Source organism: Bombus impatiens, unplaced genomic scaffold, assembly GCF_000188095.3.
Source record: "Bombus impatiens unplaced genomic scaffold, BIMP_2.2 scf_0259, whole genome shotgun sequence".
In the NCBI taxonomy this organism is placed as follows: domain Eukaryota; kingdom Metazoa; phylum Arthropoda; class Insecta; order Hymenoptera; family Apidae; genus Bombus; species Bombus impatiens.
Window position 1 is genome coordinate 117,930 of NT_176678.1, and position 23,186 is coordinate 141,115.

Here is a 23,186-nt window from a genome sequence, read left to right on the forward strand (position 1 = left end):
GTTACAATGTTGCGGGTCTAGGTTACAATGTTGCGGGATTAATCAAAATTCCAAAGACTCCGGTGTTCTTTCATCTCCGACGTATATATATCATTCATAAATTAAGATTAAGAAACAAAGAATAAAAGAAAACAGATATTATATCGTATTTTACGGTATTTACCTCTGAGTGAGTGGCATAAGATTCGGGAGAGGTCTCTGACCAGAGAGTTGAAGATTTATATCTTCAAAGAGATTGAAATCAGGAATATTTAAATCTGATGTAGGTTCTTCTTTCTTAATTTGATTATTATTCTTCAAAAATTCTTCTTGGCTACTTAACATGTCATTTCGTAAAGATAAATTTTCCTCCTGCAAAAAGAATTTGGATTAATATAAATTCAAAATACATTAATTTTTTGTTCAAGAATGCTACTTACTCCTTTTCGTATATTTCGTCTGCAAGTTGCAATATGGTTCCAATACAATGTTTTAGTGCAAAATTGTCGCCTACAATTCTTGCAAGAGAAATTCAGTTTACCACGCATTCTTCTCTGTTCATCCTGTTTTAATCTTTTAAACATTCTTTCTGGATCAGTATTGTGCATGTTACGATAATGTTTTGAAAGTGCATCGCTGTTTACAAACATTTCTGGACACATTTCACAATCGTAGGTATCCGTTAAGGACCTTCTCCTTTTTGAGTCGCTAGAATCTTCATCGCACATATCTACCTCGAATTCTAAATCCTCTGGTTCTTCTTTCACTATTATATCAGGAGACTAACGCAGAAACAATAATTTTATATTCAACTATATAAAATACAGCTTTACTATTACTTATAGTAACTTTTATAATTACTTATTACAAACCTACCTCTATTCCAAAATATTCGTTTTTCGGCCCAATATCTAATCTATGTTCAAATGCTGCAAGTTGATCTTTGGGAATATTATGTATTGTTTCATAATGATCTCTAATTGCAGAATCTTCAGTGAAAACAGCCAGACATTGTTTACAAGTCCTAAATACTTTTCCATGGCATTTTTTAGTATGATCAAACGCTTTCCATTTTGAAGCATATTGTTTCCCACAAACTTGACACGTATTGGGTCTTGAAAGAACACTGGAATGAACTTCTTCTACGTGACTTTTAAGTTCTTTTGGATCTTTCATTGGTATTAAACACACTCCACAAGATACACCAATTTCATTGCGATGAAGAGATAAAACGTGCATTTTTAACTTCAGTTTATTTTCAACAGTATCACCGCAGAAATCACAAACGTTAGGAGTGGTATGATATCTTTAATAGAAAAAAAAAGAAAAAAAAAAATAGAAATTAATCACAATTAATCATTTATAGGATAAAATATTTGTGCTTCGATAAAGATATAAATGCTAATAATTATTGTTAAAGTTACATACCTGTGATCTTTTCTATGGGTTTCTAAATCTTCTTTAGTTCTGAATAATTTCCTACAAGATCCAAAATTGCAGGTTAAATCTGGATGATCCATATGCTTCACCCTGTTATGCGTCATAATCCCTAATTTTGAGGTAATTGTTTCATTACAAAGATGACACGTGTATGTGCTATGATGATTCTCGATATGCTTTTGTAAACTGGCACGATCTTTAAATATTCTTTCACAAGCTCTGCATCTCGTTAATAATGCTCCAGGGTCTTTCCTGTAATTCTGACATCCTTTCATATGTCTGCGCAATAGATACCGCTTGTGAAATCCTTTATTACATTTTTCGCAATAATGTAAACTAACTTCTTCGGTTTTAAATTGTCTATTATCTTTCCCATCCTTTCTAGAATCAGGTTCGTATCTATGAATTTTTGAAATGTGTGCTGCTAAATGATCTTTTGAAGCACTAGTTTTCATACAATAAGGGCAAGTTACATCTTCATGACCTTTGTGAACTCTGTTTACATGTTTCCATAAATGTGAAGTTCTTCCATAGCATTTATTACAGAGATCGCAAGGGAAAAGTCCATGAACGATTCGTCTATGATTACATAATTTTTCTAAACTAGTAAACTTCAAATCTGCACAAAGCTCGCAACTTAATTCTGTTTCCCTCATTCGCCCCTCTACTTTATTCTCGCTATTTTCAGCCCCATTTTCACAGCTTTCCTCAAAACCATGAATTTTTCTATGTCTGGACATTTTGGATTTATTCGAATATGGTCTACCACAAATGTCACAGCTAAAGTCACCATTCGTCAACGGCCAATGTTTCGATCTTACATGAGTACTCAGTTGCAAAACGTTTGGAAACACTTTTAAACAGACACCACAAATTAATGGAACGGTATCCGAATGAACGCCCATAACATGCTTCCAATAATCAACTCTACTACCCCAAAGTTTACCACAAATTTCACAAGTATTTGGGGATGAACCTTGGATTGCGTGATGCTGAATATGTTCATTTCTAAGAGATTTTGTAGCAAAAATTTTACCGCAATCTTCACGATCACATTTTATGGCTGATTCATTGCTATGAGACGAACTAACATGTAGCCAACGTTCCCATTTACTGGGATGTGAACTCCCACAAAGTTCACAAACGAAAAAGAGATGATATTGAGCTCTATTACCACCACCATTTAAACTCGAAGGATTTAAAGGATCTCCTGCTGGCACTAGTTGTTCCGACTGTGAAATTGAAAAATTTGCTTAATAAAAGAATGTAAGAAAATTCCTTGCTCCGCTTAATAATTTGGCCGTTGTTATAAGTATTCTTACTCTGTGCGCATTTCTTTGATGTCGTATTAAATGATCTTCATTAGGAAACGATTTATAGCAAATATAACAGTCCACTTTATCGCTATCCTCTTCGTAGTCAAGCATTTGTTCCGCAGTTTCGTTACCATTAATGTTCTCTCCATAATAATTACTATTTAATTGAACAAAAGTAGCAGGATCATAATTTGGATCCACATTATGTATGGATACATGAGCAATTAATTTTTTTCTGGAATCATGTTGCCTACCACAAATAGTACAACTGTATCTATTAACAGTAATAATAAAAATAGTTACAAATTTGCCATTATTATCAAATAGCATTTATATAATTTGAAACGAAGTACCTTCTTTGTTCAGAAAGTAGTAATTTCGAGCCGCCGTGGTACATATTTACATGGTTCAAAAGTTGTGTGTTGTCTGCACAAATTTTTAAACAAACACCACATGCAAATGCTGCAAATTCTTTGTGAGTAGCACGAATATGAAGCCAAAGAGACGCACGGTCATTAAAATCACGAGTACAAATTTCACAAACAAACACAGTTTCAATTTCAATGAGATTTTCTTGTCCACTCTCATGGTCGTCTTCATTTTCTGCATTTGTCTAAAATTAAAGAAGAAAAAAAAGAAAATGCAGAATGAAGATTAAATAGTGTGATTTTTCCCTAAGAAAAAATGAAAAAAAAAAGGAGAGAAAGAAAGAAAGAAAGAAAAGGAAAAAGAGAAGATTGTGTTAAACTCTATAAAACGTACATCTGGAGACAATGGAAATTCAGAAGAGGTTTTACCCTCATACGAATCGAGATCCATAGATTCATTCCAATTATGTGAAACAATTTTCTTTAGACATTTATCACTTTCCACCATACGACATGGATCAACACCATGTAACGTTTGAATATGCCTGCTTAAAGAAGATTTAAGGAAAAAGTCTTTTTTACACAAAATACAAATAAATGGTTTATCCGCATCGTGAGTTGCTTCGTGTTCTTTTAAATCATTAACTGAAGTAAAACATTGAGGACACGATTCACAATACCATTTCTTAGTACGTTGAAAGTCAGTATGCTCTATTAAATGAAAGAAAAAATTAATTCTTGTTTCATAATTGTATGAATAAAACTTTATTTTGTATTCAAGTTACCTGTTTTCGGTAATTTTTTTGGTTTGCAATTTGTAGTAAATTTGTCTTCAAAATCTCGCTTAAGACTATCTCCTTTTGTCAATGCTTGTTTTAAAATTGTTAATTGAGGATTTTTCGCTAATTTAGCTTCCGCACTTCTAAATAATTAAATAATTTTAAATCACCTTTGTAAATAAAAAAAATAAGGAAAAAGGGAAAGAGAAAGATATGAGATATATTTAATCCGATAATAGAACTAATAGTACCTATAATCTTTGCCATCGTCATCACTTCCAATACTTGAAGCTTCTGAACTATCCACAACTTTATTATCACTAATCTCGTTTTTTCCTGAAAGATCTAATCTCTGCCCTTCGGTACAAATCCTACCATGAAGATTCAATTCCATAGCATCCGTGCAAATCTTCCCGCAAGCATTGCATTGACATCTATTTTCTGGCCGATAGGCATTGTTCAGTGGAACCTCCGTAGGTGCTGGAAGACCAGCATGACGTGATTTTATATGTTCTTCCAAATTTGTTCGGGTTGAGTAGATACGGGAACAATAACCGCATGTCACTGCCGGATGGCCTCTGATACAGATATTAGCATACCGTCATTGTTACTATTATTATTAATATGTATCAATATCTATCAAATATTCCCTTTACATGTTAATATCAATTTTACAATTAATGTTTTGCTTTGCCTCTTCAGAATAGCATGATACTCCCTCCTAGAATTATTCTTGTTGATGTTTTAGATCTTTTTGTTATGATATTACGTATCCATTTTAAAAATATGTGCAATTGTTAAATGAAAGCATGAGAGTTAAAAAAGACATACCTATGAGTTGTAGATACATGACCCCAACGATGTTTTGCAGTGGAATATGATTTATGACAGAGATCACACTGATAGGGCCTTTTATACGATGTATGATCATCCGTAAGAACTTTTTCACCAATCACGTCACCGGCACCAACGTGAATGCGTGCGTGCAAGGACAAATGACCCTTTGAACTAAATGCTTTGCTGCACAAGGAACAAACATAAACTTCATGTTGTTGAGATGTATGCTGTAATAATGTAAATTATCAGATTTCACTAGACACATCTAAGCTATACATTCAATTGAATTTATATATAATATACCTCTGATAAGTTACTGGAAACATCCTGATGTTTTAATCCTGATTCTTCAGGTTCTTCTGCAACTATCGAGGTCATTTCCAAAAAATCACTTGGATTTGTCTCCATATCCATTTCATACTCCTCTGAATGACGATCTTCAGAGTCGTCCATGACTGTTGCTAAAATAAAAGGAAGAACAAGAATAGAATAATAGAATATTATTTCTTAATACATATTTTTCATATGTTGAAATTGAAGAAGGCACCTTCGTCTGTTCCACTGTTATCAATTTCTTCTGCCTCATGATCAGCCTCTCCATCAGAATTCAATCTGGGTGGTGTGCCTAAAGCAGCATTTGGATTTACGATAGGAGCTTCTGGAATTAACACTGGTATACTTTTCCGTCCTTCGAAAAACTCTGAATCATTACAGCACGTCAAGATGGTTGTAACATCTCCATTCTGAACGATTGAAAAAGATGTTTTAAATATTTAAGATTAAAATAGGACAACAATTTTTTTTAAACGATTAAGCAAATTTTTATTTTTACCGATTCTGAAGGTGATAAACACCTTTCCAAGAGAGCCACTGCATTAACACATGCTGTTCTAAAATCATAGAAATTTTCCAAATTGTACATACACCGATAACACAGGCATTTCGGTAGTCGATCATTTTCTGCAATCTGAAATTAAATATTTAAATATTAATGTTTTCATTCTTATTTAATCAATATATAAATGAACTTGATGGACTATGCAACGCAACAATTAAAATAAGTATAATTAGCATAAAGTAATATCAGTAACATAAATGATATGAACAAAGATGTATAGTACTGCAGTTAACATTTATATCAACGTCACTATGAAAATATTCCAAGTAAAATTTGGCAATGATGTCGTACACATGCCTAGGAATTATATAATATTTCTAGACTCACAATGATTGAAATGTGTATTTGATACAACAAATAAAAAAGTAATTTTTGATATATCATAATAATATTATCATTGACATTATAATTAAATTTTCAATAACTTCAAAAGAACATAAATCGTACTATCAGAAAAATTGTATACATGTAAAAATATCAATATTGGAAGGTACGGCATGAAATAAATATAAAATGAAATGAACTTAAAAGAATTATGATAGTTACATTTCAAAATGTTATACAAATTGCTATACAAATTGAAGTTGAAAATTTAAAAAAGAAAAAAAATGGTACTTTCGAATTTACATAAAAAATATTTTATACACTTTAGAATCCATCAAAAAGATGTTAAATAAACGGAAATAAAAATTACAAACATTTAAATATACATCAAACTATTTAATGCAAGAGCTATTGATATTATATTTACATAAAATATAAAATTATATAGAAGTTTTTACATAGTAAAAACAACAAATTAAATTAGAAAGAAAAAAAAAAAAAAAAGGAAAACGAAGAAGGGCAACAATTCTAACTTTATCGTAAAATGATACAATGAATAATAAGATCGAGCATATTTCAAACAAGGAAAATAACGTAATAAATACTTTTCATCGCAACGAACAAGGCGTAAAAGCCAATTAAAAATAGTAACAAGAACAATTAAAACGAAGAAGCAACCCGATAATAAAATAAGAATAAAATTGACGGATCATTTAAGATTAACACCAAATTCATCGATTTTTCAAAATTTATCATTTTTCCGAAACAAGTAGGAATTGAACTGTGTATATAAATTAAAACACAAGTAATAAATAATATCCAGAGGGAGATAAAACTATGACTAACAGAAATCATCATAAAACGCCACGCAAACTTGATCAAACTTTTCGGAAATATGAAAGACAGAAAGCAGTACAAAACCACTTGTGACTTCACACAATTGCGAGACACATTTAAAGAAACTATAAAATAAGAAAGGCATTGATATAATATATTTCCGACATAAATAAGCGAAATGTTGTAAATTGAATCGCAAGTTACTCGTTAAATGGGGAACATTTTGAAAATGATTTGAGGAGGTTGACACGAAGGGAAAGGAGGTTGACGTGTAAAGAAATCTCTGGTAGGCGAACGATGACGAACCTTAAACGGCAGACAAGCTTGTATCTTGTCAACGAGCTGTCTGTTCTTGCCCTCTTGACCGAAGATGTCCATCTTGACGGCGTCGTAGGATGCGCATAGTCTGCAGAGCTCCTGGTAGCGTTCCCTGGACTCCATCGTCGGCGTGGCCACGAAGACGATCACGATACTGGCCCGAGGAAGTTGGATAATCCGGATTTCCTCGTGGCAGTGTTGAAAAAGGCTCTTCTGGCCCAGGCTCGGCCTTCTTCTTCTTCTTCCTCGGATCACATCCTTCGGAGCGGGGATCCGCGGCTCGCTGCGACACCGCGCGGCTTCCGTTTACAGGCTACTTCCTGGCGATTTTCACGACAGTTAAGGCCCCGGGCGCCGCCATCTTGTACACAGACACTTGTTCCATCACCCCTGTCGAGCATGACCTCCTCCATGTCCCTAGCTATCATACGCTTACGTAGAAATATCCGTCGATTTTTCGATACTTTGGAAACCACGAATTGTATTTTGGTTTTATATAAAGTCCAGTTCGTATTGAATTCATTTCTTTGATATCAGGAGAAATTTTCAATAAGCGTCAAATCGACATTTTCAGTAGTCGACAAATGATCGGATTGGTTCATGGTTATCTGATTACTGATGTTTCTTTATCGATGAATGTATTGTTTAGATGTTAGAATATATATATGAAAAAAAAAAAAAAAAAAAAATATAGAACAGAATATAGAATATTGGCATTATAATTGTTATTATTATTTTTATTGAATCCTTTTTCTTACCTTATCTAGATATAAATTACGATGGCTGAAAAGAATATTGGTACACCGTGGTATGTATTTATTATATTTACATATTAATACAGTAATACCAGTAATTTCGAATTAGAATATCACTTTTTCTAACAAATCGAAGATACATTCAATTGTAAATATATTATCTATATGCATACGTGCTGAATATATACGTATACTGAATATATGTAATATGAATAGTAAATACTAATGTTGATATAAAATCAATAATTTACGTTAAATCATTCGTGAGGAAAGAAAATATATTTACATATTCAACATTTGAGTAATATCCAGAACTATTAGTATAATTAAATACATGATCGAGCATATGATCAAGTGTACGTTAAAAAGTATCTGATTTACATATTGAGTATCTGATTTCCATTGTATTTCAACTGATTAAAATGAAGTTGCATATATCTTATCAGAATCAATTTAATGCATGGATATCTAAGTTATAAAATTGTAATCTTAGTATACATTACGTTTAAGTATACATTTAAATATATATAGCGCGCGCGTGTGTGTGTGTGTATTTATTTAGAATGTATGTAAGTTTATAGAATAAAATTTATCTATAAAAGATTGATAGATTTATGAACACTTTGAAACTTAACCTATTATACGATAAGAGATTATTATAAAACTATTGAAACAAGCGTAATGAATGATGCGACTAGAACGGGACAGAAAAATTTAGTATATTAATATCGTCATCAAAGTTCGTTACTGCGGAATCGTTAAAATATTAAATTTAGGTTAACGTCAGGTTTCGGTGGTGAAACCGTATATATCAATAATTTCGTTGTACAAAAGAGTATAATATTAATCGAGTGTGATTAGGAGCTTATAAAGTAAGTAGAATTTGAAAATGTCAGTGTCTTTTGAAGATTAAATTGGAATGTTATTATTCTACATTTAAATTTATGAAGGACGATTAAAGAGTTAGAAAAATATATTTATATGAAAATAAAAAAATAAGATTTTAATTTTTAGCATTATAAGAAACAATGAGTAATTATTTTGATCCCTTTGGTTTTACTAAACAAACAGCAACTTTGTTGCGTGGTTTGGGTGCATCTGAATTAATAGTAGAATGCAAGAAAAGAAATATATCAACGGATGTATTACACGAGCTTACTGTACAAGAGCTAATAATGTTAGGTAAATTGAAATGTTCTTAATATATTAATAACGTTAAATAATGAAGTGAAATTCGAATGAAAACTTTTCATTTGCCTTTACCAATACAAATTTCATCGTTGTAATTTACACTTATTTACAGTACATATATATTTCTTATCTAATCCAGGAATTTTTAATATAGGCACTGATTCCAAGAAGGCTGAAGAGTTAAAAAATTGTTTAAACGTTAGGAAAAGAAGATCCAACATCGTAATAACAAATGTCGAGGACAGGTTGAATATTATTTTGTTAAAATTATTCTAAAAAACTTTTCTCTTGTATACAGATACGTAATTTAACGAGTAGTTTTATCAAGAATTCATTGTTTTTTTTAGGATCGAACATTTTCTTGAAATAATCAAAGACGCAGAGCAGCAGTTCTGTTTGATACAAGCGTTTATGGCGTATTGTCGATTGAGACTCGTTAAGGAAAAAATTAATATTTTTATCGATCCCGACAAGTGTTTGAGCGCTTCTAAGGTATTACCTATCGCTGTTGCTGCAACACTGACAGAGTTAGAAGAAGTAAATAAGAACCTTTCCGAACTTAACGAACTGATTTTAAGGGTAAGTCCTGAAAAATTTTCCAATGAAATCACAATACAATGTCTGTATTACAACAACTTGTAATACAACTTTGTTGTTTCATGGTATTTACGTAACATTAAATATTTCAATTTTCATTATCTTTTACAGTTGAAGATAAAACCAAAACATATTAACCTTCATCACGTTTGCATCGGTATGGGTGCATTAGGATTAATAATGCTTCTATTATCTAAGATGTATATAACTTAAATATATACATCTGGTATAAAGCAAAGTACTAAGTATAAAAATCAAGAAGATATTATAATATTTATAAGATATAAAATTTATTTTTTATACAAAGTTTTAATTTGTTTTATTTTTGTCAGAATTTTTGAGAAAGGTATTATAAACATTTTATAGATGTTAATAAATTCTTGGTTCTAGAATAATCAGCCTTCTTTATTATTAGTAATATAATCTTTTGTTATAATAAGATTTCAAACTACATTATGATAAATACACGATAAAGTAATAATAAAATAATAATGATGAAATAAATGACAAACAATTTAAAATATAGATAGAGGAAAAATTGAGTCGAACGAAAGATGAATGTATCGAACATATAGAAGATATAGAACACTCGTCTGACACGACATTTTTAAATGGATTACAAAGAATGATAAATAAAATTAAATGATATCACTCGTACGTTAAGTAGATGATTTATTATAGATGGTTATAAATTTTATTTTTCATTGGAATAATATTTAACAATTAAAAACTTGATTTAGTACGAATGATGATAAACAGACTGATAACATTCGTTTAATCGCGCCAATATCCCTATCAACGTAAATTCAGGTTAATGAAATTAAAGAAAGTAACGTACACGAAACACGCGTACGAAACACGCATGGCGACTGGTGAGTGAATCGAGAAGGGTCGAATTCTCGATTAATTTACGTTCCATCCACCCGAAGCGCCCTTGTGAAAGGATACACCCTAAAAAATTGGGTGGTGGGGATAGGAAAAGAGTACTGTCTCTCGGCGCATGCGCGCTTCCATTAGCTTCGAGCTTTCAAATTTCAGCTCAGTCGTAATAAGATGGACGGTGGAGCGTACGGTGGAGGAAAGGCAGGAGCCCCTTTCGACCCTATTGCCTTTATCCAAAGGCCTCAAGTCATTTTAAGAGCCGTATGTCTGGTAAGTTGTCTCTTCGAACGTCTAATAACGATTGCTCTGTATTAACGTCATTACGTATTAAACGATATTGTCGATTTTACGCGACGAACATTGATTTTAAAGGGTGAACCACCCCCACCAGTTTCATACGATGGGGTTCTATTGATTTTTCGCAAATTCCAGCGATACACCCCATAATAGAAGGATCTGGTATAATTTTCTATTGATTTTTCAAACATATTTTATGTAAAAATTTTCGCGATAAAAAGTCGAGCGATAAATCGACGAATCTTTATTGAAAAATGTTTCAAGTAAACGAGAGAAATTTGATTAGGTCGCGATCCCGGTGAAAGTGATAGACGATTTTTAAAAGTGATTCAAGATATGGAGAAATGAAATACGATAATTCGAGCTTAATGGCGAGGAGTCTAGGGCCATAGTTGAGAATGTTTTTCTGGCTAGCTAGGTAGGTGTCCTGCGAAGTCGAGGAAACGATGCAATGAGTGCGAGTGGGATGCCAATATACGACACGAGCAACGAGTACTTATAGATATGAGACATTTGAAGCTGGCTGGGTGAACTCTTGGTCAATTTCAAGAACGAAATAGTGGGGATAGCCTGATAGGGATAACCAAAGTGGGAAAAAATTGTCATACGTATGCAACCAGTATTGCATACCTAACCCCGTTGCAGTCCTCTAATTTTGATATCTTAATCTAGTTCTTATTTTAGCGAACAAAAAGGATTCGTAACGTTTGGGGGAAACATTATGTTTTCTAATAAAAAATTGATACCAGTTCTATATACGAATAATAAAATTTCATATTTTGTTTAAACTCGAGATATTTTCTGTCGTTAAGAAAATATAATTGGCTCGAGACTGAGGGAAAAATGGCAACGGGGTTAATTAAAACACAGCAAAGTAGCCCAGGTCAGTTTTGGGGTGAATTTCGAAATGGAATGGCGCGTACAATTTTAATAAGATTTTAATTACCACAGAATACGGGATGGGTGGCGAAATTGGGTCGGATTATATTTCGAGTTTGGTTAGAAATAGAAGAGAGTGAAATAGTATATTATGTTGTGACTTTAACTTGTGTGAGAAATGTCTACGAAATAGAAATACATATAATAGAAATTGCATATCCTTTTATACATAGATCGATTCTTCGGAATATACTACGCGAAGAGACAACAGAGTACAATATACAATGTGAAGGAAATCAATATCTCAAATTTTTGATGAGTCGTCCGCCTTATTAAGGATGTTGGAATATTCCATCCATCTTCACGTACATGGCGAGCACTTTATGAATTGTTATTTCATATCTTCCATAACGGAATTAGTACGGCGGCTGTTTATATTCGAGCGATGTAATTTAACTGGCTGTTTTAAGTCTTCCGCAGAAGTAAACGGATTCGAGTAGACTTTATCCTTATAAGGTAAACCTCGTAAAAAGAAATCACAGAGTCTATGAATTTATCGTGACTATAAATTGTCAGTAACTAATTGCGTAGTGTTAGAGTTTTCGTGTCTTCGAATGATCTAATGTTATTACCTATGTCATACGTCCGAAAGTGTTTACAATTGATATCTAATGTATCTTGGGCGAAACGTACGACCTATTCAGAATTTTAAACATCTTGCAAACTGATTTTCTAAAACGACCTTTATACCTAACCTTTGTACCTTGGTACTTTTCTTTTGCGTACAATCATCTGAGAAGAAGAAACGATCTACGTAGTAGTTGAGAAAAATACGCAGATCCGTTAAAAGTATTTGCATTTGCATTTTCTAGACATTTTTGAGAAAAGTAATGTCGTTTCGTAAACTAATTTTATGATATTTTTCTATTCTTAATCAAGATATCGATCGATTAATCGAGATATAATAATCTGTTCCACCTGTGTGATTCATACGAGAAGGGCAAAAAAAAAAAAAAAAAAAAAAATTGTAAATTTTGATGCTTAAAGAGTGCAAATGTAATTTTACACAGTTCTATATCATCTTAGATATAGAAACAAATTACCCCTTTACAAAAAGTGAATTCTTTGACATTAATAAATCTTGGATATTAAGGTAAATTGAAATGTATTCGTAATTAAGTTGGAAAATCGACAATTACTTTTAAAAACGACTGTAAAACGACTGTAAAACGACTGCTGTAAAGTAACGTACTTCGTTTATTTCCTCTTTTGATTTATCTTAAATTAAACATTTTTATTTCTCTTAAACAAATAATTATTGAATTATTCTATCTGCTAATTATTCTTTACTCTCGATTGTTTTCTTCGTTCTCAGAACTGTGACCTTCGTCTAACCCACTTCCATCTCAAGACGGATCTGGACCACGTCGAAACTAGATTCGATTTTATATAAATAGATACGTAGGAAAAAAAAAAAAACAAATATTTCATGGAGAATCAAACGGAAATCTAGTTTGAGAACGGATATTTTAGTTTCAACGCAGAAGGAAAGTGTTCCAACAAACTTATACGTTTAATTAAATATGGCATCTCATTTCTATGTTGGAACTTGTAATCGTTTACCTATCTTTGTACATTTCGCACGTTATTTGTAAAATAAATTTATTTATGAGTTTTGGATTAGCTTGCTAAAAGCAACGAATCTATAGTTTTCGCTATAAGTAGTTGGTATGAAGAAACACGCATGAATTGCGAACTAAGTTAAAGATAGGCTGGACGATATTAGGAAGTCTATCGATATTTGTGTGTGTGTATGTGTGTGTGTATAGTTCGAAAAATTGATTCGAACGATTCACGAATCAGTCACGTAAACAAATGACACTATCGTAAGCGGTAATACCGAACAAGATATCCAGTATTTCACTGTCTATGTAAAAACCTAACATGATCCAATGAATCGTGTCCTTTCGATCGTTTTAACGATCATTAATTTCATTTATTACTTCGACTTGTTCGAATTATTTTAAATTCTATTAAAATAGTTCTTCTAGCGTTTATCCGACCAACCAATACCAATTAATATAGTATCGCCGAATTAAGAAAGCTAATGGAAAGCTAATTAAAGAGAATAATTAATTTGAAGTTTCGTGTATAAAATTTAAGCAATTTTGAATGAAAGTAAAGTTTTAAAAATCTAAGAAAAAATATGTATACGTAATAAGTGCAATACTACCAAAGATATCATGTATTTTCTTGTAAGAATAATTTAAATCAGAAATTACAAATATCGTCGTTTAATCTTTTAGCTCTTCGCGATAATCGTGTTCGGATGCATAAGCAACAAGGGATACATAGAAAAGCCAGACGGAAAAGACGTTTGTCTTTACAACGGAGACCACAATGCTTGTAATTACGGGATAGGAATTGGAGTCCTCGCCTTCCTCGCCAGCATTGGATTCCTTGTTGGCGAATATCTTTTCGAACAGATGTCTTCTGTTAAGACCAGGAAGCATTTCGTCCTGCTCGATTTAGGGTATATTTCTTATTCTATTTGCCCTAAAGTAATTTTATTTCTTTTCAAATGATCGATACCGAATATTCGCTGTAAATTAAATTTCGTCCATATAATAATACACGATTTCTCAGGAAATTCAAACCAATAGCTTACTTACTAAACTATCAAGTTACTATCAAGTTCTGTAATTGCATTCACAAAAATATACATTTGCACGAACATCCGCAATCTAGAACGAAAATATTCATACCCGATGTATCGTAATAATTAAGTCGCTTTAATCTGTTTTAATGCTTAGGTTTTCTGGCTTTTGGGCATTCCTTTACTTCGTCGGATTCTGTTACTTAACCAATGCTTGGAACAAATCGGAAACGCCGGAAAATAATTACGGAGTGAACAACGTTCAAAGCGCTATCGCTTTCTCCTTCTTCTCCATTTTCACCTGGGTACATTCATCAAATACTTTTATTGTGTTCAGTTTCTAGATGAATGTATGTAATCAGTTTCAAAATATCAATTATCTCGTTCGAGCATGCGTTCGATTAATTTTCTTTTTACTTTATACAAAGATTCGCTTTACTATTATCATTCGTTTCCTTATAACGTTATTATCTCTTTTTAATTTAATATATTTTCCTTCGAACTTGAAAAGGCTGCCTGTGCCTGGTTTGCCTTCCAAAGATTCAAGCAAGGTACCGACGCTGCGTTCGCACCGAGTTACGAAGCTGATCCTGTTGGTGGGACAGGATATACAAGTTATCCTGATGCGACTGATGCTGGTTATCAAGAACCACCATTCGGTCAACAGCAACAGCAGCAACAACAACAGCAACAACGGATGCCCGATTTTCGAGCACCGGCTTACTAATCCTCTCAAACATAGTTTATCACTATTGGTAAAGCAAAATTTCTATTAATCTGCATTTACGAAAACATTCTACATTCGATATCGAGATATTATCAAATAATAATCGGAAGATATAAAATTCATCTATTCTAAATAATGAGTTAACAATGAATTTCATTCGTGCTAATGAGAAATAACGGGGCCGATTCATGAGTTTTACGACAGAGCATTCATTTTTAAATTCTTTAAATTATAAACGCGTGTATTTCATACCCGGGTTATTTCGTCCGAGTTAAGTTTAACCCGCCCCTCGCCGCCCCTTCCTACACATTGACCTAAAAAATGTTATTTGACAACATTTTTTGTGATAAGCTTAATTTAGAACGTTCGTACATGTTATACGAATTTCGTGGAATTTTTTCAACAAGTATCGTTTGCTAAAAAAATGCATCGTTCACGAAAGACCCGTGTTTAGAGTTTCAGGGTATCGTAAAAGCGTTCACGGTTTAAGGTTTAAGAGTATTAAATTCATATAATTGATTTTTATTTCATTAATATATATATATATATAACCGTTATATCGTTGAATCTTTTTCTTTATCTTTAAAAGTGTAAAATTAATTCTACGCTTTGTATTATCTTTTTAGACACAACGCAAGAAAACAATAGGAAAACAGAAGACAGAAGCTCTGCGAGGAAACTTTCAATGATAGAGCAATGTCGATAGAGTAAGTTTTCATAGTAACATAACTAGTGGATGAAAGAGAGAGGAGAGATGAGTAAACGAGGGGAATAGAAAAGTTGGGTAAACAGGAAAAATATAAAGAGAGAAAGGAGAACAAGGAAGAGAATGTACGCGTGTGCGAATACGTATGTGTGTATACGTGTATGACTGTGACAAAAAGAAAAAAAAAAAAGAAAAAAATAGAAGGAACGCGTGAATGTGTACGCGCAAGACAACAAAACGTTACTTGTTAAAACTGTGCTTCTTATTGTTGACCACTTATAAGTCTTACACCTAAAAATCAATGGCGTAAGCGACAAAGAAGAAAATATTTAAAAAAAAATGAAAACCCGGGTTACTGCCCTTGGATAACACATTTGAAACCAAAAAACAAAGAAAGAGTGCAAAAGAACACGAGTGAACAGCGAGAGTGAGAGGTAGAAGGGAAAAAGAAAGATGATGGACACTTACCATCCATTGAATTATATATAAATATAAATGCATATATATAAATTTAATATATATATATATATATATATATATATTGTATTAACGTGTATATATATACATATTAAATTTAAGATTTGCCGAAAATCGAGCGGTACAAGCGGGAAATATAAAATTATTCGCCGCTGTAAACTGGAGACAAATCTAGTAGAAGAGTAATCTTTTCCACAGTGATACAGGTTTCAGTTTTTCGAATAGGTTGCGATTAAAATTTTTAAACGTGCACGCAACTTCGTTATTCGTGTCTCAGATTTAAGAACGTGCTTGAGAATATTAATCGTTTAATGCTTCGCGCGAATTTTTTACACCTGCGCTTACGTTATTTTATCGTGGACAGAAGAGAAAAAGAAAAAATGGGAAAGGTTAATAGGTTTTTTCAATCTCGAGGCGAAGTGTTTTATATTTATCATTTGTATTGCCGTTTTCAGAACACCGTGTGTATGTACACGTGTATATGTATACATTTTACATATATATATGTATATGTATGTATATATATATATATATATATATATATATATGTATGTATGTATGTATATATATATATGTGTAATTGTAAACGGATAAAGAATAGGGGCTCTGTAATAATTCTTAAGTAGTTACATGCACATATATTTTACTGTGTTAATATAACGTGTTCATAGAAAATCGCGAATATGACCGTACTACTGTTAACGACAAGACCTATATCGAACAAAAGAACAAAAGATATTACCATTGTGTTGGAAATCGAATTAATTCTTGATTCCATTCTATCATTGCCGTACTATCTTATATTATAGGAGGATGCTCGATTCGCAATACGTTGCGCATTAGTCTTAATCTTACAAGAAAATACTGGAGGCTTACCGATACGCCACCATGACGTGTTATGCACCTGTTTTTCAGTTTATACGATAAATTCGTTTCAATTTCCTCCGAGAAAGAAATAATACATTAAAGAGATATCGAAGTTATTCCGTTAAGTTTCGTTGATTATGTTTTTTTATGTTGTGATATCACGTTATTGCTATTATATTACGTCATATGGTTATTTAAGCGTATTAGAGAAATTGGGAAAGCAATGTTTCAAGCAATTTAAAAAATATTATTCGATTGGTACGTGGACTATCGAAAGAAGCAATGAGAGCAATCGTTCTACTTTTATCAGTAATGAAGAACGTTACCAAGTCATTTTTTAAATAATTTATTTTTTGATATTATTTTGTACAGAAAATAATTAAATGATATTTTGTAAATCAAATTGTTTCTTACCCAGTTTCTCAGTGTTGTTGATATGAATATTTGAAATAATTTAAAACAGATAGATATATACTTAAGGCATCTGTATGATTTAAACGAAGATTGCGAATATGAATTTTTTTCTGATAGTAACTTTGTATTGCCCCAGTATTAAATTAAATTAAATTGTTACTTAATTACGTAAATGATTCCATATCGAATACGTTTCTTGATAAACGATAAACGATAAATGATAAACGATAAACGATAAACGACTTTTACATTCCCTTTCTAGCATTTTTAGATGCTCCATCTTTTTTAAATACGTTTAGTAACGGTTTTAGCAATATTGGAGCGGTGTTGAACAAAATGTCTACGAATCTCGTGACTAATTGCATGACTATTCTTTTTCTCATGCCGATTATACTGCCTCGTTTGAAAAACAAACTTAACCAGCAAGTTGCATGGCAGTGTCGTAAAATAATGATAACGAATAAAATCGTTTTCTCGATAAGTTGTATTGTTTTCCTTAAGCGCTGTCGGTATTGTATCTAATGACTATTCGAATTGATGATACCATAATTTTCATGTCCAGTACCGTGGCAATACTACGATGATAATACTACGGCAATTGAAAATAGGTAAGAAAAAGAAAAGAAGACAAAAAAAAAAAAAAACAAAAATGTAATTAACTATGGTTACCACTACAAAAGAAGATAAGAAACTGTTATACTTGTCGTTTAAAAGGACAATTGACGATATACGATCGAATTAAAATTGCGTCTTATATATATATTCCTTAAGGATTGTACTATTGAAATAATATTGTAATATCGTCACTATTTCGGGCAGCTTTTTCTAAAGAGAAAACTCACTGTTGGGCCAATATGAATTCAAACTTTCGCGATATTTAACTTCCACCTGAACTTCAGTTTTTGTAATGACAAGTATTTACTACTTCACGATGCGAACGTTATTCTTGCCGAGAGGAAAGAAATATTTATTAAGGTGGTATCAATAATTAAATAGTTGTTGTATCATTGTGATTATACCAGGTGTCTCAATGTAACAAATAAATCCACTCACGTGGATATAGAGTATTTTATCCCCTATTTTAATACTGTATCGTATCGTTTAATGTTTAAACATTTAATTTTACAAGTAATCGTTGTATAAAAATCGTTCCTTACTATTATACCATTATTATTGTATCATTTAAATTAAGTCTAATCTCAACGAATAAAATTATTATATTTTGGATTTCGATTTTAGTTATCTCGTTTAGTTTATCGAACGATCTCTTAATCTGCGAATAATTCACAAAGACAGAAAATCGATTAGAGATTTCTGAGACGCCTTGTATATAAAGTAGTTGTATTTATATTTGAAGCAGTAAAAATCTGAGTGTTTAGAAAAGAAGTATAATCATGTAATTAACTATAGATGAGATACATATAAGTAATTATTTTTATGCGAGTCGAACGATTGAACGGATAGCCAAAATCAATAGCTTCGATTCATTCACTCTCCCTAATGTGGTAATATCAATGTGGTTTGTGCGCCAGTTGAAACTGCGTTTTGCCTAGGGGAATTTTACGAACCGAGCAGAAACGTTATTTTATTTTCAACGTGTCGTTTGATTGATTTTTCTGTAGTGAAATTTACAGGTATTACGGAAGGCAACGAGAAATGGAAAACTCGTTTAATTACTATGGGAAATTCGATAAAATTCCGACAAAAGTTTCTATCGTTTAACGTTTAATAATTAAACGAACAGAAATGTTCGCAAAAATTGGGAAACTTTCAACAACAAAATTGCATTAAATGTACATAAGTATTATCTTTTCAATATACGATTATCCTTAACGTCGCTACTTCTCGTTGCTTTTCACATTATATTTCAGTTTGTGGCTCAATTTATTTTGACATCGATGATGCAAATAAAACATCCATCGTCGACTAGCGTTCCTCGGAATTAAAAAGAATTTCTTTTCGGTCATATTGTATTCTTTACATTTGTTGAAAGTTATTAGAATTTGTATTATGAAATCGCAACGTTTTGTTGTTTAATAAATTTTGAGTGCCTAATCCACGACAATTATTAGATTCCTGTCTTTCGATGTGTATATATTTTTAAATAAACTTGCAGTCTTTCGTTGTCGTTCGATAACCACTGTATATTATATTTTTATTATATCTGGTAATTTCAGTTCTTCCATCATTTTTGTATTTCGTTACATTTACGAACTCTTTATTTTTCCATCGTTTTGTTGGCGAGAATAGGGAATATTCTAAATAGTTTCAAGGTCCATGGAATTATAGCATTTCTAGCGGTCTTCTTGTTGAAAACGAAAGGTAATCTTCCGATTGCAGCATCATCTTACAAAAACTATCCTACGCAGCTGTTACTGCAGTCTACGCGCAATCTAAAGGTATACATACTTACGCTGTTTTATTCTTCAAGATATATTCTCTTAGACTTAACGGCAAACGTTCAATAGAGTCAATATAATAATTAAAAGTAGATCATGTTCTACTTCTTAATTTAGTTTTTACACTTTTTCGCAAACTAACACCATTCTTCGATTTGTCTATTTATTTTAATTTTGTGTGTGTGTGTGTGTGTGTGTGTGTGTTTTCTCATTTGACGAATAGAGGACAAAACGGGTCATAATTTGGAGAATACGAAAGCAGTGCGTGAATTTGGAGCTTCGTATGGTCGATAGATCGATCGTTCGTCGAAAGAATTCCAACGACTCATCTGGTATCAGCAACACCCGCTACGATAAGCCAGGTTATGAAACCGCCCACATTTCGAATCGTCCCTCCGCTCACTTTTCGCTGTTCTTCCGCAAATTAGTGTTCACCGTTCCTCTAACCGAATATTTCTCCGGCTTGATCGTTGGAAGTTTGTTTCGTCAAGCTTTTCTCGAAGCACGGTAATCGTTTGTGATCGATTCTCGCCTTTCCTCTCGAATGGTGTGTTCTAATAGTGAAAAGTGAAGAAAGTGACTTATGAAACACAAGAAGAGTATATCCCTTGTTAAATTTATTAAATATTGTTACTCAAAATATTGAATTCTTATGCAATTTGCCTGAAAATTATAGCATCTCGTCGACGTATAATGTGTAGAAATTTACGTTCAACGTCTGGAATTATACTAATCGATGTTAATGCATGCAAATAGCAATAGTAATAGTTAGTTGCAAATTCATAGCGCGGCAAAGTTATTTTAAATAGCTCTAAAAAGATTTCAGACACGAAGATAAAGTTCTATTATCATAATTGACGTCAGTATTGAATTTCTATTAAAGGATTATCGAATATTGTTTTAAATGGAATATTTACTCAAATAACATTATCTTTGTATACTTTAACATATACTGTTTCAAATAAGACTTTGCGTACAGATCGGTTTAGTAAATATTAAACGTTGTTAGAACAACGTTTTAATTTGTATGTTCATAAATAATAAGAATATCGTTAAGTTAGTTATGTAAATGCAAATAAATATTGTTTTATTCTTTTATTTCTTAATGTAGTTACCGACGGAGATCGCTAGTAAGAAAACGTCAATATCGACTATTGATTGAGATGAGGATATTCAGTAAATTGTTTCACCATGGCAAGAAGAAGAAAAAACGGCATGATTTAAAAAAGAGTACGCAAAGAAGAAGGAACTACGTAGCTCAAGATAATTTTCTTTTAGCTGGGAATCAACATGGAAGAGACAGAAGAAGACGTAAGGTGAGCAAAGTGCATTTATTCAAGTAAATGTTATTATCTAACATAACACAAACTATTATCTCACAGTAGCTACATCTTGTATAATTTTATTATTTTAATAATCTTGTATAATTTAATTTTGAAATTAACTTAATATCATACCTATTTATCATAGGGGTACCATAAAAAGATGTTAAAAATGTAAGAAATATTTTAGTATTAAACGTATATCAATTATAATATTAATATTATAATATATATTTAAAATTGGCGTAATATTATCATTAATTTAAGGCAAATAATATTTATAAATGTTATTTATAATATTTTCTGATTACAACAGTAATTAAAAGCGAGATTCCCATTACAAAAATATTATCCCAATTGACTGGAGGCTTAAAGCCATCGCTAAGAACATACGTAAGGAAAAGCGCCAGTTTAGCTGGAATATGACACACCTCACAAGCAGCTGGAATGTGTCTTTCTGGCTCAGGTATCACTCTTTTGTGTCCCCCGTCCTAGCTTTCTTCTGGATTCGCAGGTAGTAGAATTAGATTGGACGCTGCACAAAATAAACGCAATACAGGTTAAATCCTAAAGATACCTATTTTTCGTGGTACAATAATTACCGACCATCGAGCAATCATAAAGCATACATCTGACGTGAAATGCACTTGAATATAATAATTTATATACTTGTTAATCGAATTAAGAACAAACGAATTAAACATGTTGATTTAATATCGTAATATCGGATAATATAATCTATGACACTAAAAGGAATAATTGATCGAGAGACTAAAGGATTGATTAAAATGGAACAGAATTAGATGTGCTTACATACTGCTTGTTTTGTTGATACGCCAATTTGGCTACTTTCAGCATCTCGTACTGGTCTGCTTATAATACGTGCCTTCATCGTCGTATACGCGCACGTGCTTCAAGTCCAGATGTGACTTTCACATAACGGGTGTTCCAAACCAAGTAAAAATCAGTCGTATCACTAGCATATTTGTTAAGGTAATTGTTATTATATTTATTCATAACAAACAAAGTGAACAATTTCGAAATAATCGAAGACTTTGTGAAAATAATCTAAAATACTATATCGTCTAGGATGTTACAAGCTAATTCGTTATCTTATATTGCATCGATGGAAACTAAACTATCATTAAAAACAGCTAGAATGTGTAGAATGTGTAGAATGTGTAGAATGTATAGAATGTTATGAATTTCATATTTTAATTCAATTATCTTTTTAAATCTTTTCTTGTTCTGCACAGTGTCTCAGCCGTTGATATTTTAAAATCGACAAATAACTAAGGTCACCTTTCTTCTAATTCATTGAACTAGTATAAACATTGTTCGTAAGTAATTGTGTGTGACACAATAACATACGATATGCGCAGATATAGAATGTGGACATAAATGTTTAAATTGAATCCTTAAACTTGATACACGTATATTGGCTCTGCAGTGTATATATATTATGTGTACGTATGAGTATTATGCGTACGTACATTCGCTACCACTTAAGAGGTAAATATCATACTATGTTGACGTCTTTCATTACAACTTTCTACAAACATAACGATACCATTCGAACATATGGTGAAATAATCAACAATAATGAATATACATATACGAACGCTTAGTTTACGATGTTTCTAGTAACTTGGGTGTTTGTTAACAGTTCGCTACTGAAAGATCGTGTATGATACAAAGTATTGAAACATTATGTATCGTTTGTACTGAAAAATCTTTAGTCCGAAGAATTTGAATTAAGGTTAGGGTGGGAACGAAACTTCACGTTTTCTTTTACAGATACACCTGTCTTTCTTAGAAATACACTAAAATGAAAAAGCACATAGAACATTCAAAGCACAATGCTTTCTATAATAGTTGGTAGGTGAAAGAATTTTCTACCGGGGTCCTAAGTTTTAAATTA

At 32.0% G+C, this 23,186-nt stretch overlaps 3 protein-coding genes and 1 long non-coding RNA gene across 7 annotated transcripts in view; 3 read left to right on the forward strand and 1 right to left on the reverse strand.

The window, feature by feature from the left end:
• Positions 1-7,652, reverse strand: part of LOC100747641 (zinc finger protein Xfin) — an 11,434-nt gene extending 3,782 nt beyond the window's left edge. The window contains exons 1-14 of one of the 4 annotated variants that reach the window (XM_012384411.3): positions 7,085-7,652; positions 5,552-5,686; positions 5,267-5,462; positions 5,023-5,180; positions 4,714-4,946; positions 4,134-4,460; positions 3,889-4,025; positions 3,498-3,814; positions 3,089-3,348; positions 2,742-3,009; positions 1,408-2,651; positions 856-1,285; positions 420-761; positions 164-351 (exon numbers count right to left, since the gene is read on the reverse strand). In XM_012384411.3, the coding sequence (XP_012239834.1) occupies positions 164-351; positions 420-761; positions 856-1,285; positions 1,408-2,651; positions 2,742-3,009; positions 3,089-3,348; positions 3,498-3,814; positions 3,889-4,025; positions 4,134-4,460; positions 4,714-4,946; positions 5,023-5,180; positions 5,267-5,462; positions 5,552-5,686; positions 7,085-7,219 (4,370 nt within the window). In that variant the 5' untranslated portion in view covers positions 7,220-7,652. Of the gene's footprint in view, positions 1-163; positions 352-419; positions 762-855; positions 1,286-1,407; positions 2,652-2,741; positions 3,010-3,088; positions 3,349-3,497; positions 3,815-3,888; positions 4,026-4,133; positions 4,461-4,713; positions 4,947-5,022; positions 5,181-5,266; positions 5,463-5,551; positions 5,687-7,084 lie in introns of those variants that run through there. The other 3 variants (XM_033320210.1, XM_003488678.4, XM_012384412.3) reach the window with 3 other exon arrangements.
• Positions 7,653-8,870: 1,218 nt separating this feature from the next.
• LOC100747764 (synaptogyrin) lies at positions 8,871-15,989 on the forward strand. Its single transcript, XM_033320214.1, has 8 exons — positions 8,871-9,033; positions 9,197-9,287; positions 9,390-9,621; positions 10,678-10,791; positions 14,004-14,230; positions 14,511-14,658; positions 14,865-15,108; positions 15,707-15,989. Exons 1-7 carry the CDS (start codon positions 8,880-8,882, stop codon positions 15,078-15,080), a joined length of 1,182 nt encoding a protein of 393 aa, XP_033176105.1. The 5' UTR covers positions 8,871-8,879; the 3' UTR covers positions 15,081-15,108; positions 15,707-15,989.
• Positions 15,990-16,780: 791 nt separating this feature from the next.
• LOC112212664 lies at positions 16,781-17,723 on the forward strand. Its single transcript, XR_002946491.2, has 2 exons — positions 16,781-16,811; positions 17,598-17,723. It is a non-coding gene; the product is annotated as an uncharacterized LOC112212664 (long non-coding RNA).
• A 2,411-nt stretch (positions 17,724-20,134) lies between these two features.
• On the forward strand, positions 20,135-21,705 carry LOC117151526. Its single transcript, XM_033320213.1, has 3 exons — positions 20,135-20,450; positions 21,055-21,259; positions 21,582-21,705. The coding sequence occupies exons 1-3, from the start codon at positions 20,227-20,229 to the stop codon at positions 21,582-21,584; spliced, it is 432 nt and encodes a 143-aa protein (XP_033176104.1). The 5' UTR covers positions 20,135-20,226; the 3' UTR covers positions 21,585-21,705.
• The last annotated feature ends 1,481 nt before the right edge of the window (positions 21,706-23,186 follow it).